At 39.2% G+C, this 19,272-nt stretch overlaps 2 protein-coding genes across 3 annotated transcripts; one reads left to right on the forward strand and one right to left on the reverse strand.

Annotated features, from left to right (window-relative positions):
- Positions 1-4,673: 4,673 nt before the first annotated feature.
- On the forward strand, positions 4,674-7,238 carry LOC133858138 (myb family transcription factor EFM). The gene is made up of 4 exons (XM_062293592.1): positions 4,674-5,122; positions 5,492-6,073; positions 6,237-6,313; positions 6,532-7,238. Exons 1-4 carry the CDS (start codon positions 4,930-4,932, stop codon positions 7,024-7,026), a joined length of 1,347 nt encoding a protein of 448 aa, XP_062149576.1. The 5' UTR covers positions 4,674-4,929; the 3' UTR covers positions 7,027-7,238.
- A 1,094-nt stretch (positions 7,239-8,332) lies between these two features.
- Positions 8,333-18,294, reverse strand: LOC133857188 (DEAD-box ATP-dependent RNA helicase 21). Of its 2 annotated transcripts, none has more exons than XM_062292345.1 (9): positions 18,102-18,294; positions 17,342-17,440; positions 16,754-17,214; positions 10,302-10,368; positions 10,136-10,189; positions 9,728-9,796; positions 9,524-9,589; positions 9,363-9,431; positions 8,333-8,751 (listed from the first exon to the last, which is right to left on the reverse strand). In XM_062292345.1, the coding sequence occupies exons 1-9, from the start codon at positions 18,225-18,227 to the stop codon at positions 8,683-8,685; spliced, it is 1,080 nt and encodes a 359-aa protein (XP_062148329.1). In that variant the 5' UTR covers positions 18,228-18,294; the 3' UTR covers positions 8,333-8,682. The 2 variants fall into 2 exon arrangements, with proteins under 2 accessions (XP_062148329.1, XP_062148328.1); XM_062292344.1 differs by having other exon boundaries at positions 18,087-18,294.
- Positions 18,295-19,272: the final 978 nt, after the last annotated feature.

A 19,272-nucleotide genomic window follows, 5' to 3' on the forward strand; every position in this document is an offset into this window, starting at 1 on the left:
TAATAAGTATAGAATAGAACCTTAATTTAATAAACCAAATAAATTGTCCAAACAAGAAAAGTCAAATATTATAAACTAGCTAGTGATATTTTGTTTGGAATTATCATAGCCTTTGAACCCAACCTTTCCATATATGCATGGAATATGAGGGAATCGATTTAGCTCAATATTCGAGCTAGCTAGGGAAATATCTCTATCAAATATTTGTGGTCCTTACTGGGCTTTTTAATACTAAAGTACGTGAAGGCTTGTAAAAGTATTAGATTAGGTTTCTTTTGGATGCCACTGAAACCCTTGGAGATAGACCTCCAGAGTCTGTCATTTCTCATACCTAGCCAATATAGCCTAACCCAAAAGATAAAAAGTAAAATTTTTATTTTTATTTTTATTATTATTATTATTATTAGTGAGGTTTGAAATTACATTTTTATCCTATAACATAGTAGTCTCAAGTCTCAACCAATTCTTTAATTTTCTTTTCTTTTTTACAATGACCGTTCCAACGGTCGATTGAGACAGCCATGTTAACATTTGTAAGATCAATATATGATTTCTAACAAAATTAATTACTCATATGATTATAAATTTATATTAATACACTCACTATTTCAACTAAGAGTAATGCTACATATCACTTGTGTTTCTTAGAAATTGATGTGACTCTTAAAATTACTATTGAATTTATGATAGACCACTATCGAATTTTGATCAAATGGTGATTTTTAGAGCCACATCAATTTTGAGGGGACAAAAGAGTGATATATAGTATTACTCTTTCAACTAATAAACAAGAAATTAATTAAGAAATAAATGAAGATTATCTTTGTTGCCTTACTAACGGACAAAGTTTTCTTCTAAAAAATTAAATTGAAGAAACATTCTTCAACCCATCTTATAAAAAACACATGGTTTAATTTTTTTTAATAATATTAATAAAATTGTAGAAAAATTATTAAAAAAAAAAAAATCACGTATTAAAAGTATGAAAATTAATTGCATAAATTAGGTTGGAAGAACCCAATTTAGGAAAACACTCTGTCCGTTTCCATAATAGTCGTTGTGTTCGGACCAAAAACAGAAAAACTCTTTTTTGGAACAGGTCCCCCACTAGCCACTATCCAATAAAAAGCGCAGGTTTACAGGGAGCGCCGATCGAGATGGCTCACGTTAGCAAAGTCCAGCACATTGAGCTATTTTACGCTCGTAGAGTTCTCATCGATCGTGCAAGAGGGAACGCACCTACCTCGGTTTCGTTTCTTCATAATTTTTTTTTTTATTATTTTTAATCTAAAAAAGAAAAAGAAAAAAGGTGATATATATATCTGGAAAATGAGGGATGGGTGGGGGAGAATATTCTTGTATTTTAGCGCCAGACAAAAGGGATATTCAGAAGTGAAGGACGATATGGGGGAATATCAGGAAACGTGTCACGAGGAGAATCTCTGTGGGTTTCCCCCCTTTGCTTTATTTAATTATCTCCTTTCAAAAAAAAACATAACAAGGAGAGAATCTGCACAAAAGGTGTGGGTTGGAGGGGCTTGTACCAGAAGACTGATTTAGGAAAGCGACCAACCATCATTATTGCATGCTCAGGGAATTCGATGCACTCTCTCCGACTCCTTTTACTTTCATGCAAAAGGTGTTTCCTACTCCCAACATTAATTCTATCAACTCCCCCCCCCCCCCCCTAGGAACGGGCCGGGTCGGGTCAGTCGGCTCTTGTATTTGTTTGAATTGCTAATAATTTAGATAGTTATGAGATTCGACTCGACTGATTGTCTAAAATAAGCTTCATATGATGCTTAGTTACATTATCGGTCGGTCTGAATTGATAGACCTGTGCATGTTTATTGTATAGCAAGTTGGATGCTTTAATTAATTGGGTAAGCATATTAGAAAGTATGCCCAAACTACGTGCGTATGTATTTTTATATGCTAATTAGAAAGTTGGATGCTTGTAGAAATTGTAAAATGCTTTTGTGATTCTCTACACTTGGTGCTGTTAAAGTGAATTTTTTATTATTTTTATTTTTAAATAGGATTAACACAAAATAATATTATAAAGTAAACTTACGCAAAAACCGATTGATGTAGAGAATCTTAAAACTTTCATTGTAGTGTGGTGGAGTTCGACAAGGTTACACTCCAAGTTTCAGATTCGAATTTTCAACAATTTGTTATTCAGATTATTCGAAGGAACAATAAATATGAGAAAGTCTCTATAAAGCTCTTATGTCCAAACAAATAAACAAACTGTTCGGACAAATGGGCCTCAGAAGGATTAGCCGTCTAAGTAGCAGATTTATTGAGATCACTATATATCTATCCTCAAGTCTCATACAAAAACAATTACATAGACCAACAAGAGAATTATTAATATCAATTACATATTTGGACACAAATAATAGTTTTGGAATGCTAAACAATTTTTTATAAATTTTCCTTACCATAAAAAAATAAAAAAATTCATTGAACTTCTTAGCAAATTACTATCACCTGCACAAATCTCTCATTCCAAATATTATTGAAATAATTTTTCAGTCTCTTACAACTCACTCTAATTCATGTCGATCAAGATAATTAATTCTTCAGTCTCCTCGTTCTTCTTCTCTAATTTAACAAAATTCTCCTCAACCAAACTTTTAGATTCGACTGGATATATATATCCACCGATGTAGAAAACGAGTAGTACTATTCTTGAATTTAAGTTTTGACAAATGGCAGGCCTCCATTTATCAAAATTCTTTGTTTTTTTCTCTTCGATCTTAAAATAAAAGTATTAAAGAACAACTCAAACACAAAACACACATAAAAATACAAAGACATGCGGTTTTCAACTTTACATCATATCATAACACTTTTTTAAATCAAATATAAAAAATTTTGAAATTTTTTTTTTTAAAAAAAAAACACAACAACAACATAAACAAACATATATAGCGTAGATCTTAATTTCTAATGAATTTTGATTCTAAACTAAAATTTGGTAAATATTGTTTTTTTTTTCTTTTAAGTTGGAATTATCATGATAATTAATGTTGAAATTTCTCCCACAAAATTGAAGCGAAATGTCTTCAACCTCATTTTAAATATGCTGTCATCCTTCATAGTCGTCTTCACAAATAACCTTTAATTTTATTCGTCAAAAAACTTATCAAACTTGAGATCATATACATATGCCTCACTGCAGCCTTTTGGAGGATAATTACAAGGTGACCATTTTGCTTATAATCTTTACAAACCTTATGATATATATAGCATGGATATATTTTTTAAGTTCTTTGGAAAACAGTAGCAAAACCATAGTATATGCATGCTCGACATCTTCATGATCAATTGAAAATCGGGTATTTAATTAGGTGGTTGAATTTTTGGTGTAGTCGGCGATCGACCCGGACCCGAAATGTTAAGGAGCTAGGTTGAGAAGGCTAGGGCAGAAAAGTAGAGAGAGAATCTTCTTACCTTCCAGCCCACTTCATTAAAGTGAGTAGCAGAAGAAGATTCCCAGCTTTATCATTCTTTTCGGGGATGGTTCTTCCCTTTGAGTTTTGTGCTTGTGTTCCCTTAATTTAGAGTCGTAGAATTGGAACTAAGATATTCCTTCCTTAAGGCAAATATTAAATATTCTTTTTCATGAATGTCTGATTTTAGATTAGATATTCCCCCTCTAGCTATATATCTTCTCTCTATGCACTCAATTTTAGAGCAATTATGCAACTTTTGAAACCAAAAAGAAAGTTGCATGCACAGTGGATTGATACTAACCCCTATTTGAATATGTCCTCTCTCTCTCTCTCTCTCTCCAATATAATACGCGCGATGGTTATAATTAATTAATTATATATACATGTTGGTGGTATATGCTAGCTCCTTCCAAAGTCTTTTATGTATAAATTAATCATATTAGAATCATCAACTCATATTATAACGAGGATAGAATGATTTGGTAAGGATGCCCACAAAGTACCACTTGGCCGTAAACGTGTCAAACATCGATCTACTCCCTGTTGGGGTTGTGGTGGTTAAACTTTGCCATGAACATAAGAAGATAGATCACGACCATAGAATCCATTGATTACCTTTTGACTGCTTTGTAGGTTTTACTCTTCAAATACCCAAAAGCAAGCTGCATCATCCAAGTCTTTTGATCAGCTGATTTATAGCCATGCATTTGATGCATGACACATGCATGTATATCCCGAGCCTTATATATGCATTTGAGGTACAAATATAAATTTGATGTTTGATGCCCCATTAAACAGGACGAGACTTTTATATGATAAGCCTTTAAATATTCATATACTGTTAGTGAAGTTTGATTTTTATATTAAAAGAAGAAAAGAAAAGAAAAGAAAAAGAAAAAGAAGAAAAAAAAAAAAAAAAAAAAAGGAGAATAGTGAGAAGAAGAATCATCTTTTGTCTTGGTGATTTTGAATTCGTACAAAGGTTCTAAAACCAGGTCCTAAGCACATGACCCCCTAGTGTCAGACTCTCTGATTCCTTCCCACACACCACCTCTCTCATTTTTAGCTTTCTTTCTTTCTTTCTTTCCTTTTTTTTTAGCCTTTGTTCTTTGCAAGAAGTTACAAATATCCCTCTGCTTTATCCTCTGCTTTTTCTTTTCCTCTCTCTCTCTCTCTCTCTCTCTGATAAAACCCTGCTTTATTCCCTTTGAACTCACCCCTAAAAGAGGACGATACTCACTCGATCCTCCTTGTGTTCACAAACAACATCCTCTCCCTTTCTCTCTCTCTCTCTCTCTCTCTCTCTCTCTCTCTAGATCTTCTTCAAACCTAAAGAAAGAAAGAGGCCAAACACCCTCTTTTGCTCTTGTTTGTTCCCACATACCCTGTTCCTATTTGTGCATGAACGTTACAACAGTCTTTGTTGAGCAGCATTCTGGCTGTTTTACGTAAACGATAATTGAAAATGGCGTCACCTTCTGAACTAAGCCTGGACTGCAAGCCCCACAGCTACTACTCTATGCTACTGAAATCTTTTGGAGACCAAACTGACCAGACCCAGAAGCTCGAAGATTTCCTTTCTCGCCTTGAGGCAGAACGCCTCAAGATCGACGTTTTCAAGCGCGAGCTTCCCCTTTGCATGCAACTCCTTACCAGCGGTACCAGATTTCACCCTTCTTCCTCATGCATATTCACAAGTGTGGGGTATAGCCTTCTTTGTGTATGACTTTAATTATCGATCATACCATTTCTCACCTCAAAATAAATGATTAATGCTATTTAGTAAGATTTTCATATAATTGGAAGGACGTGATTTTTTTTTTTGTAAGCTCTTGTTAATTCAAATGTCAATTTTCATTGTCACCTCATCCGATGATAGTAAACAGTCTACTAAATAGAATTATTCTAAAATAAATAGATGAAGAAGAAGAAAAAGAAGAGCATACCACTTGTGTTTGGATTTATGTTTGCTTTTCTACATATCTTTCGTACTCTGTAATAATTTAATTTGCGATTTCGTTTTTCAGCTGTGGAGGCTTATAGGCAGCAGCTACAGGCGTACAGAGCGAACAGAGGTCCAAGGCCGGTTCTTGAAGAGTTCATACCCCTCAAACATTCAACATCTGAAAGCTCAGAGAAATCATCAAATAATTCTGATAAGGCAAATTGGATGACATCCGCTCAATTATGGAGCCAAGCGAGTGAGGGAACCAAACCACAAACCAGTACAATCTTATCCCCTAAAGAGCACGACATCGGCTTCAATGTTTGTCCAAAGCTTGCTTTAGATACAAAACAGAGAAATGGGGGAGCCTTCCATCCTTTCTCGAAAGAGAGAAACTCTCCCACTTTGAGGGCACTTCCTGATTTGGCTCTTGCCTCTGCTGACAAAGAGTTGGAGGATAAGAAGTGTTTGGAGACTGAGAATAGGAGAGAAAATTCTGGTAAGGGTGGCGTGGCGATTGAGCAAGGAAAAGGACCTGGTAATCCATCAGATGGGCAAACAGCCACTACCCCTAACCAGACTCATAGGAAAGCAAGGAGATGTTGGTCGCCTGATTTGCATAGGAGATTCGTTAATGCCCTTCAGATGCTTGGTGGCTCTCAAGGTAATATGAATTTTTTAATAACAAAATGGTTTTGATTAGTATACATAATACTAATCATGACTATAATTATCAAACTATCATTGTCGTCATCAATATCTGCAACATTGTCATTATTAGTCTGGTTTATAAAATCTTTGACTGATATTTTGGGTCATGGAAACAGTGGCCACACCAAAACAGATCAGGGAGCTGATGAAGGTTGACGGTTTGACTAATGATGAAGTAAAAAGCCACCTCCAGGTATCTCTCTCTCTCTCTCTCTCTCTCTCTCTCTCTCTCTGTTCCACTGAGACATGCCGGCAGGCATGAAAGAACCTTTGTACTATTTTAACCTCCCCTCAGAACGTACCAGGATGCACAATGCATGTTTTGTACAACTGTTGTACAGACCTTATATATATATATATATATATAATATATTAATGATGTTTCTCCCTTTTTTCTCTTTTTGTGCACAGAAATACAGGCTTCACACTAGACGACCCAGCCCAAGCCCACAAGCAGCCGGAGCGCAGGCACCGCAGCTCGTAGTCCTAGGTGGCATATGGGTCCCGCCAGAGTATGCCACGGCGGCTCATACAGGAGCCCAAGCCCTGTATGGGGCACATGCAACGCCCCATGCACCAACACACTACTGTGCGCAACCAGTGCCACAAGAGTACTATGCTGCAGCACCGCCAGTACCCCCTCAACCGCACCACCAGTTGCACCACCACACGCTCCACCACCAACTCCACCACGTCTACAACGCCACGTCGCACGCCCACAGCTCCCCAGAATCCGATGTCAGAGGGACCGGGGACCGGTCGGAGAGCATCGAAGACGGCAAGTCGGAAAGCAGCAGCTGGAAGGGCGAGAGTGGTGAGAATGGAGGGGGGGAGAGAAAAGGGTTGGCTGCGCTTAGAGAAGATGGTGAGGAAAGCAACGGAAGTGGGATCACTCTCAAATTCTAAGGCTTTGTGGTAGCTAGAAGAGCTAGGGCTAGGGTGTTAGGGTCTTGCATGTTTCTGTCCCATGTTTATTATTCTAATTTAATGTTCAAATTAAGATATTTGTCGAGGGAGGGTAAAAAGGGCATAATGGAAAAGTGAGTGTTTGTTTTGTTATCCTTTTGTCCTTCATCTCCTGGTTGGGGGAAGATTGAAGATCGGATGATATTGATTTTTTTGGCGTTTTCTTGTATTCCTGCCTCTTGTGCAGATAGACGGATTTGCCCTTATTTTCCTAGATAATGACGGCCATGACTAGACCAACCTTTTGCCTATTGGATGATCTATCTCCACCTGTGCATGGTCAGATTAATTCTAAAGAATTATTGCACAATTCTAACTAATATTTTTTTAATGCTCGATCATTGTATTTGTTTTCCTCCATATGGATCTTAAATATTCAGTGGTTGATCTTAAAATAAAATTGTTATAGTTGTATAAAAGTTGTACAAGAATCATTACTCAATTCTAAAAGTCACTCTTGTATCTTTTTTGTATCACCACTTGATCAAAATTCAATAGTGATCAATCACATGCTCGATCAATGATGATTTTAAAAGTCACATCATTCTTAGAGGGACACAAGATTGACAAAAGAATAATTTCTAGCATTACTCCATTCAATTGGGTTCCTTTCTTTCAAGTCCATATGCCCAAAAGTTGAGTTTGGCATCTAGTTTCTTAGGAAAAATAAACACACAATATCCATATTAGAAGACAATTTTTAATAATTTCACAGATAATAATCTGATAGAAAATTGTCAAGATTTTATATATGAGTAAACGTACTAGGAGTATAGATTTTGGTCATCCTAAGATGAGTAAAATAAATTAAACAATAATGCTGTAAAGGCAGCAAAACATGCAGATCAAGCTGGCTTCATCCCATTTATTAGGGTACTTACATAAATCAAGTTACAACCGAAAGTGTGTGCCTGATTTCTTTCCACCCTGTGTCTTCTCTCAGCTTTCTTAAAATATATAACCGGTGCTTTCTTAGTTGTCTTTTTTTCTCTTTCTTGTTTAATTTAAACAGCATTTTAATTTTGACCATTGCAAGATTAAAGCGTATGCTCCACATTGGCAATCACACCAGTTACAGATCTCAAGGTTCAAACAAAGACCTAAAGTGCATGTACTCCATTTTCAAAAGAACATGACAAAGAGCAATCTTCGGTTGATTGCTGTCACAATCAACTCGTTCTTGGTGGAAAAGAAGAAAAAAGAAAAAAAAAGATGGACACTCTGCTTTTTCATTTAACACAGAGGATGTCAAAGAAAGAACATCATAGATTAGTACAAGCTCTTTTCTCCAGTTGATTTGAAATTAATATCTACAACAACCTAGACATATCCATACCAAAAGGCAAAAGCTACATACTAGTACTACCATCATCAAATGTATAACAGATTCTAACTCCAAAAAATAAAAGGTGTCATAGTTATCTCGAGTGCTACAACTTCAACATTACATAATGTAATGCCATTTGTTAGGATCCCATCCCTCAAGCCAACAGCATCACCAATAATCAGTTTTCTAAAATTGCTGTATCAACAAGAGTCTGCAAGCGAAAGTTTTGAGTTAATACTATGTGCCACCATGTATCCTCCATCATGTCATCATGCATTGCCAGTTGTTAAGCCAAAATCACCAACATCAGTTTCCAACATTGCCGTGTCCACAAGAGTCTGCAAGCAAAAGTTTGAGTTAATACCATGTACCACTATGTATCAACCTCCATCTTGAATTCATGATCTAAATAAAAATGCTTTTCTATTTCATATGGTACATAACAGGGCAGGGGAACAGAAGGTGAAAGTGGTGCTCACTGCTCAAGCTCCTCGGAGACCTGAACCTACCTTTAGACAAATACCTTTATACTCGCACCAAATGATTACAAAAGGGCAACCTTTTCACTAATTATTATCCATTAGCACACCTTAAGCTGAGTAGTTAAAGAACACCATTTACGTTCTACCAATTACTGAAAATTGTTATTTAAACTATAAATTGCTCCACCTATATGCTACAGATACAAAGGAGAAATGTCTGTTACAACCTTCTTATAACACGTCTATATGCTTGGATAATGCTGTGCCATGTGTAACAGCACATTAAATACTTGTGGCGGCATGATGGCAGAAATGCCCACAGCCAAGAAATGACATGAATGGCATTTATGAGAAATGAATTCAATTCATAAGCAGGGTGTTTATCAAAATTGCAAGCATCATGCAAGAGGACAAACAAATAGCTCCAGACCACGTAATCATACCCGAACACATAAAAATGAACAAACCTGGAGTTCTTCTTCACAGCTTTTAAGTCTTTCAGAGTAATCTTTTACGTGCAGAAAACATTTATACAGCTGCACAAAATTCACACAAAGCAACCATTAATTCCAAGCAATGTCCAGCATAGTTTCTTAATAGCTGACTGATAACCAAGGTGATTGATTACCTTGGTCAACTGCATCTGACGGTATGAAGTGTGCTTTTTTGAAGCAATCAACGCATCCTCCAATTTCTGCATTTATTTATCAAATTTCCAGTGAGGACATGATGGGGACATTAACGGACTTGGGAATGGTAATAAAAGGGGACAAAAAAATGGAACAGCGCATGAGCTCAAAAATAGGTGCCTTGTAATTGGAACAAAAAGTACCTTTGATTTTTTCTGTAAATCCAAAACAAGTTTCTGTTTCTCTTCTAACCTCTCTTCCATCTGAGAAGTCTGACAAAGCAACCACCAAAAACAGAGGTGTAAGGATGATACATAGAAAGTTGCAGGAGAAACTTTGGCAGATCTATTAACCCCACTTGGATGGTGATACCATGGCTTAAGTGTATATTTGGCATGGCATGTGTGTATATCCTTGTGTGCAAAGAGTGCTTTTATGTCCAAAAATTTTGGTGTGCGTTTCATATATCAAATACATGAGGTTATCTGAAGTACATAAAACCTGCTCATTAGCATCAGGCAATCAATTGGATGCACAACTTTGTCAACGTGATCAGTCAGTAAAAATATTGGAATGATTCTCTTATTTCAAATCCAAAAGAGATAACTAACCTCCTTTTTGAGTTCATCAAGCCCTTGAGTTGATCTCTCCAATTCTACTTTTACCTAATATATGAATACAACAAATGTAATCAAAAGAGCCCCACAATCAACATGAGCAAAATTTTATCCACACATTTTACAACCTTAACAAGAAATTCTAAAATGCTGAGCTCACCTGATTGTTGTAATCATCACATGACTCGGATGAAATTTCTCTACTCCTTTTATCATTGACAACAAAACTGCAGGAGAGAGTTGCGAGGAGGGAAAGAGAGTGAGGGTGGCGGGGGGAGAGAGAGAGAGAGAACTTAAGTGGTTCGTCATCAATGACATATCAATAGACTCAGAATCCACTCAACAGCATGGATAATACAATAAGTTAAAGCCATACAAAAAATTATACAGCATTAACTTCCAGAAGTATTCAGGGTTACCATCTAAATATTAAGATACTTTCTTTCTAGAAGTGAAATCTGATAGGGCCTTGATTATCAATGCTTTAGCATTATAATATAAAGAGGTTAACCAATGAACTCCATATAAAAAGGTTAACAAAAAGGGTCAATCTTATATAATCCCTCGGCCTTAATTATTCCCTCCAAATCATGTTCTGGTCACTAACTAACATAAAACTTCTACCTCACTACCACTCTCCAAGTTGAGCAAGTACATGAGGCTATAACTAAGTTCTCATTCATACATTTGCTCTAGGGAGTATTTCAGGGTCTTGCATCAATTAAATGGTGTCAAAACCAAGCACAAGTACAAGATGAGATCCGCAGAAGCTCAGTCTTTCTTTCTATTTGTGGAGAGGGAAACTTTGGAAGATGCTTACAAGCAATGCCATTTTCTTTTCTTTACTTTTGTTATGGGTCTATTAGGCTTAACCGGATACGGCCAGGGAGTAACCGGAAGTACTATAAGACGTGGGCTATGAGTCAGCTGGTGACTCATCGGAAGGATGATTCCAGGATGTTCTAGAAGTTGTTGGTTATTTACCTTTTTATCCTAGATTCTATTTTCTTGTTATTTCTAGTCGTTAGAGGAGAGAGAATGGGCGTCATTCTGTTGGATTGATTCCAACAGAATCGCTTATATATAGAAGGCTCGATTAAGAGGCAAGGCAGAATTGAGATATTTGATTGTAAGTGTACCTTGAGAGTTTAGGGCCTCTCCAAGCGCTCTATTATCCTTTTAGTGAATTTCTACTGCATTTCCTTCATTCCTCTTATCATTCTTGTCTGCAAATCGCCCCTTTTCTTGGAAACCCACCACATTTGGTATCAGAGCCATCTTCCTTACCCATAGCTTCCCAAAATTTTTTTTTATGGCTGAAGGTACCCGCTTCTTCCAACTCTCTGAGTCAGTGAAAGAATGCCAGGAGGCTATCCTCCAAACCCAAAATACCACTACCACCTTCCACCAGCAACAGGCCACCCACAACGCAGCCTTTCAGCAGCAGCAGCAGCTCGCCTTCCAGCAACAACTTGCTGATATATCTGAGATGCTCCGCACCTTAGTTGCTGCCCCCCCTCAACCACCTCCTGATCGTCCTTTTTTACCTGATGCACCCCCATATCATATACCTGTTATACCTGAGAACATTCGACACCATGGCTTTGAGGCTCACCTTGACCACCGTCTGGATCGGGATGAACGCCGGGTTGCTGACAACGCTGGTTGGAATCAGGCGGATGACCACCGTGCCCATTTTGAAGATAATCACCAGGAGCATCACTAGGGCGACCGCCTTTTCCACCCTAGGCCCTTACGGCTTGACTTTCCGCGGTTTGATGGGGACAACCCAGCTGGATGGACATATAAGGTAAATCAATTTTTCGATTATTACTAGACGCCCCTGTACCAACGAATCAGAATGGCCTCTTTTCACATGGAGGGGGAGGCTCTCGTTTGGTTCCAGGATGCTGAGGAGTCTGGGCAATTCCCAACTTGGGACGCCTTTGTCCAAGCACTCCTCGTCCGCTTTGGGCCGGCATATGATGACCCTATGGAAGCTTTGATGAGGCTGCGTCAATCTGCCTCGGTTGCTGAGTATACTACTCAGTTTGAAGCCCTGTCTAACCGGTTGCGCGGGGTTTCCGACAAAAACAGGCTCAGTTGTTTTCTTAGTGGCCTGAAAGACGAGATATGTCTACCAGTGCGGATGTTGAATCCCACAAATCTGGTAGCAACATTTGGCCTTGCAAAACTCCAGGAGGAGTACATCTTAAGTTCCAAACGGCCACTGCATGCGGCTTCTTTTCCTTTTACTCGCCAGCAGCATTGGTCCTCCCCTACACCACAACTCCCTGCTTCCTCCTCTCAACTGGCTATTCCGGCCAAGCCCTCAGCATGCCTGCCTGTTCAAAGAATTACAGCTGCCCAAATAAAGGATCGGCGGGAGAAAGGTCTTTGCTACTATTGTGATGACCGTTGGGTTCCGGGCCACAAGTGCAAATCTCCCCGCCTCTATCTCTTGTCTGGGTTACCTATACCATCTGAAGATACTGGGGATGATGTCTACTTTGACTCCTCCGATGCGGTTGAGCCCGTTCCCGAATTTGATGTGGTGGAGTGCAAAGAACCAGAGATATCTCTTAACGCCATTTCTAGCTCCCTTGGTGCTAAGTCTATGAGGTTATTGAGCACTTTGCAGAATCACCACATCAGTATTCTGGTGGATTCTGGCAGCACCCATAACTTCCTCGATCCAGCTTTCTTACACAAAGTCCAGCTCCAGCTCACTGCCACTCCTTTGTTACGTGTCAAAATCGCTAATGGCACTACTGTCCAAAGTATGGGAAAGGTAAATTCTGTCTCCTTCAAAGTTCAAGATTATTCTATTTCCACTAACTTTTACCTTATTGCTCTGGGGGGATGTGACATGGTCCTCGGGGTTGACTGGCTGAGCTCCTTGGACCGATACTTTGGGATTTTTCCTTAATGACCATGCAGTTTACATCGTTGGGGATCCATACCCAACTCAATGGTCTCACCCCTAACAGTTTTTCTTTCGAAGAAGGCTCCTCCTTCCTTAAACCTTCTCTCTCGGCCAACAAAGGTTTTTTTCTCAAACTTGTAGCCTTGGAACCCCCTGCCACACCAACCCCTCTCCCTACTGCCATACAGTCCCTTCTTCACACCTTTGCCCCTATTTTTGCCGAACCTTCTAGTCTTCCCCCTTCTCGTGGGATAGATCATCAAATCCACCTTAAACACTCCCAGCCCATCAGTGTCCGGCCATACATATATCCCTACTTCCAGAAAGCCGAAATTGAAAAAATCATCCAAGACCTCTTGCATTCGGGTGTGATTCGTCCGAGCCAAAGCCCTTTTTCAGCCCCTGTTCTCTTGGTCCGGAAGGCCGATGGCAGCTGGAGATTATGCGTTGATTATCGCGCTCTTAACCAAGAGACGATTAAAGACAAATATCCCATACCGGTCATCGATGAGCTGCTGGATGAGCTCCACGGTGCGGTCAATTTTTCCAAATTGGATCTTCGTTCCGGCTACCACCAGATTCGGATGCGGGCAGAGGACATTCCCAAGACCGCCTTCCGCACTCATGAAGGTCATTATGAATTCCTCGTAATGCCCTTCGGGCTTACAAACGCCCCTTCCACATTTCAGGCTCTCATGAACGATGTTTTCAGGCCATTTCTCCGCCACTTCGTCTTGGTATTTTTCGACGATATCCTTATTTTTTTTAGCAAGACATTTGCCGATCATTTGATGCACTTGCAGGCTGTCTTGGAAGTGTTGGAGAACCATAAACTTTTTGCAAAGCTCTCTAAATGTCGTTTTGCCATGAACGAGGGTCGATTACTTGGGCCATTTGATTTCCCAGCAGGGGGTCCGTGCTAATCCTTCCAACTTGGAGGCCATGGCTACTTGGCCTCTTCCCCAAAATGTCAAGTCCTTACGGGGCTTTCTCGGCCTTACCGGGTATTACCGGAAATTCATCCGGAATTATGGCAGTTTGGCAGCACCATTAACGACCCTTTTGAAGAAGAATGCTTTTCACTGGACGCCATCAGCCACAACGGCCTTTCATTCCCTCAAGCAGGCTATGCTTCATCCTCCAGTGCTCCGCCTCCCTGATTTCAATCAGTCGTTTGTCATTGAATGCGACGCCAGGGGCTCAGGCCTTGGCACTGTTTTGATGCAGACCCGGCAACCCATTGCTTTTCTTAGCAAGGCCTCGAAAGGTCGTGCCCTGCTCCTGTCAACTTATGAGAAGGAGTTTCTATCTTTAGTCACTGCAGTGCAACACTGGCGTCCCTATTTGTTGGGTCAAACGTTCACGGTCAAGACGGATCATCAAGCTTTAAAGTTTTTACTTGAGCAGAAAATGGGGACTCCCTCTCAGCAACGTTGGTTGTCAAAATTGCTTGGTTACGATCTTATAATCGAATATAAGCCGGAATGTGAAAACCATGTGGCAGATGCCTTATCTAGGCTGAATGATTCGGCTGTCCTGCATGAAGAGGCTTCCATTTCCCTCATCTCCTTTCCAACTCCGGATTGGATCACCGATTTAAAGTCTTCCTACCTGGCTGATCCCCATACAACGACATTACTTCACTCTCTTCAGCATGGCAATTCTTATCCTAAGGGTTTTACCCTACAGCAAGGATTAATTATCCGCAAGGGTCGCTTATGGCTTGTTAAAAATTCGCCATTCCAGCATCAAGTTTTGGAGTTCATTCATTCCAACCCCACTGCCGGCCACTCAGGGTACCACAATACAATCCACAGGGCCAAGGCCAATTTCTATTGGCCAGGTATGCGCAAGGATATTAAGCTGTTTGTTCGTGAATGCCCTGTTTGTCCCTGTTTGTCAAGCTAACAAGAGTGAATCTGTGGCTTCTCCTGGCCTCTTGCAGCCCCTTCCCATCCCTAACCGAGTTTGGTCTGCTATCTCAATGGATTTTATTGAGGGCCTCCCGATTTTCCAAGGATTCTCTGTTATCTTTATAGTCGTGGATCGCCTTACGAAGTACGGTCACTTCGTGCCCTTGGCTCACCCGTATTCTGCATCGTCGGTTGCTCAGGCATTCATGGCTAATATTGTGAAATTACACGGTTTGCCATCCACAATTGTCTCTGATCGGGATCCTGTCTTCACCAGCGCCTTTTGGAAAGAGCTCTTCCATCTCCAGGGCATTTCCCTTGCCTTTAGCTTGGCTTATCACTCGCAATCGGATGGGCAAACTGAAGCCCTCAACAAATGCCTTGAGACCTACTTGCGTTGCTATGCTAGCACTAAACCTAAGTCCTGGAATGTCTGGCTGCCTTTGGCAGAGTGGTGGTACAACACTAATCACCACTCTGCTACAGGTTTTACCCTGTTTGAAGCCCTCTATGGCTATCCTCCACCAACCCTATTATCTTATGTCCCAGGCACTGCGGCTAATTTGGCTGTCGATTCCCAGTTGAGGGACCGCACCACCACCATTTCCCTTCTTAAGGAGCATTTACAGTTGGCTCAAAACCGTATGAAGACACAGGCGGATAGACATCGCACTGAGCGTGTTTTTGCAGAGGGAGATTGGGTTTACCTCAGGTTGCAACCCTACCGCCAAAAGTCCTTGGCTTTACGCAAGAATTTGAAGCTCTCCCCGCGTTTCTACGGTCCTTTTCAGATTCTATCCCGCATTGGCTCTGTAGCCTATAAACTTGCCCTTCCAGCCGAGGCTCGGATCCACCTCGTCTTCTATGTTTCTTGTTTAAAGAAGAAATTAGGGCAATCATCGTCACCTATTTCCACGTTGCCACCAGTGGATGCTGCGGGAGAAATATGCCCTGAACCAGATCATATTGTCGACCGCCGCTTAATTAAAAAACACGGTCGGGCTATGACAAAGGTGTTGATCAGATGGAAGGGGGCTACTTCGGAAAATGACTTGTGGGAATTACTGTGGACCTTGCAATCTCAATTTCCGCACCTTGTGGGCAAGGTGCTCTGATGGGGGGGGCCCTGTTATGGGTCTATTAGGCTTAACCGGATACGGCCAGGGAGTAATCGGAAGTACTATAAGACATGGGCTATGAGTCAGCTGGTGACTCATCGGAAGGATGATTCCAGGATGTTCTAGAAGTTGTTGGTTATTTACCTTTTTATCCTAGATTCTATTTTCTTGTTATTTCTAGTCGTTAGAGGAGAGAGAATGGGCGTCATTCTGTTGGATTGATTCCAACAGAATCGCTTATATATAGAAGGCTCGATTAAGAGGCAAGGCAGAATTGAGATATTTGATTGTAAGTGTACCTTGAGAGTTTAGGGCCTCTCCAAGCCCTCTATTATCCTTTTAGTGAATTTCTACTGCATTTCCTTCATTCCTCTTATCATTCTTGTCTGCAAATCGCCCCTTTTCTTGGAAACCCACCACAACTTTCTCTTTCTTTTTTCTTTTCTTTTCTTTTCTTTTCTTTTTTCTGGATAAGTCATATGTCTACATTAAAACTCCTACTGCTCATTCATAAAACATTAAATATGTACTGATATCAAACCAGCAAAGAATGCCAAGACTTCACCAATCAAAATCTTGTACAGATAAATGGTGTATATTATGAATTAAAATCATTGTGAAGAACAACCTACAATTAATGAAAAAAAGGATTTACCCATTCTGTCTCTTCAACTGTTGATCTCTATCCTTGTCAATGCTTTTATCATGTCCATTGGTCCTGTCCAACTCCTCTTCACGTTCCCAATCCAAATCATGGTCTCTTTCCCAATCCCGGTCACGGTTCCTGCCGTGCTCTTGTCGATTATCCACTATATCTAGGTCTTGATCTCGATCTTTACTAAGGAAATGGTCCCTTGCTCGTTCACGACCACGTGCATGGTCATATCCTTTTTCTCTCTCCTGATCACGGTCTCGAGATCGATCACGCTCTCTAGACAAATCACTGTTTCGATCCCGATACCGATCCCTATCACGATCATAATCCCTTTCTTGATCTCTACCTCTACCCCAGTTGGTGCCCCTGTCAACATAACGTTGAAAGCTTTCTCTACTGAAGTTTGATCTTCCACCTCGAGTCTTTACTCCATTTACTTTAAGAACTCGCCCATCAAAAGTCTAATTCGAAGTTTCATAATGTCAAAGGTCTAAAAATCTTAAACCAACAATAAAAAGAAGGATTCACTCTTTATATTGATGAAAAATAAATCAGTTAAAGTAAAGACAAAATGGGAACATCACATACCCTGCCATTCATGTCATTGATGGCACCATCTGCAGATCGAGGATTTGTAAAAGTAACAAAACCATAGCATTTTCCTCGAGTACTGCGATCATTAATAATCTGCAGCGAAAATTGGGTTAAGAAATTTGATAGTTATCAGTCCTTTGCAATCAAATAATGTGTTCAAGCACCACACAAACAGGAATACATACTACCGACTATTTTCCTTGCTAACAACAGGAGTAAACCAAATGGCATGCATTCATAATACAAGAATTACTCAGTGAATTTCAAGAAAGATCATTCTACATCCCTAAGTACCTATCAGCTCCTGAAATTCTACAAGATTCACATTGAAACAATCAGTTCCATACTCAGCTGTCTCTGATCCCAAAACATACTAACCGTCTATTAAATTTAACCAAATTAATTTACAAAGTCCAAGCTCAGAAATGTAAAAATGAGGGAATAAATGTATCAGCACCAAGAATTCCCGTCAATTAGACCCACATGTCTCATTGCAAATTAGCCACAAAGAATTTGTCATTTCTATTCAGTTAGTTCCGGTACACAAAAACCAGCTCACAAGGGCTATCTTGCTTTCGCGTAAAATGTTTTCTCAGGAAATTATTACACAACAAAATACCCAGAACAGAAATAAGTTAGCTTGGGAAGATTTGCATAACACAACACAATCAGAGCCATCAATTAAAGAAACCATAAACGGTAACATTAACCCTAGACACGAGTGAAATCAGCCTCATACGTTTGTGGGTCTGACCTTAACGGCAACAACTTCACCGTACGAATCGAAGACTCTGCGAACGCTGTCCTCGGTAGCGTCGTAGGGGAGGCCTCCTACGTATATCGAGCTCTCATCGTCAATCGTCATTTCTACGGCCTTCATAAATTATAAGGTTTAAATCTAAGAAATTGCATCCGACTATGATTTGATATTAATACGAGGAATAAGATTGCGGAACATGTTTGGGGCTAGTCTGGGTATGCAATGTTTTTATATTATATGTTTTATTATTTTTTATTATATTTAAAATTGTGAATATTGAAAAATTTTATTTTTTAAAATTATATTTAAATGGTTTAGAGAACCTTAAACAAAATTAAAAAAAGTTGAACAAAACTTGAGTAAAATTTTAATTAAAAAAATAATTCAAACATATTATTAAAAAATAATAAAAAATAAAAAAGTATTATCCAAACATGCTCCGGACCAACGGCTAGCCTTAAATGTTGGGCTATTTTATGAAACATGTCCCTTTAATAGTTAAGGGAGGGATGTTTAATGTGTCAATTTTTTTTTTATATATTTTCAGGTATTTTTTATTTTAGGTTTGAAAATAATGTTATGCAGTGATATAAAGTATAAAGACTAAAATTATTTTTAGGTTTAAATTATTTGTTAATGTTTATGTTTTGACGATAGAAAATAAAACACAAAAAATAAAGCCTTTTTTAAAGGCTAAACATGGAGAATAGTGTATTTTTTGCTTTTGTCACTTGAATAGTATCGTTTTTGGACCAACAAAACTACACTATTCATTTAGTGTAGCTTGAATAGTGTTGCTAAATATAGGGTTGAGATTTCATATTAAAGTCGTTTTACTGTTTCAGTGATACTAATTAGAGTTGCTTTTGTTCATACGAGACTAACTATTTAGTATCGTTTACTGTTCAAGCGACACTAATTGTTTAGTGTCGTTTGAACCCCTAAACGACGCCAATGTGAATAAAACAATTAAAAAAAAAAAATGGATTATCCTCCTCTTCTTCTTTCCTACAGAAATCTTCTTTCTTCTTCTTTTTCCCTGTACGAGTCTTATTCTTTCTTCTTTTGCACTGGAGCGCAAGCCGGAGACTCCAACGACAGAGAAGAAAACAAAACTCAATTTTCCCAAGAAGATCAGTAGCTTCCTTCTAACAAATATGCCATA

This window comes from Alnus glutinosa, chromosome 14, assembly GCF_958979055.1.
Source record: "Alnus glutinosa chromosome 14, dhAlnGlut1.1, whole genome shotgun sequence".
Classification (NCBI taxonomy): domain Eukaryota; kingdom Viridiplantae; phylum Streptophyta; class Magnoliopsida; order Fagales; family Betulaceae; genus Alnus; species Alnus glutinosa.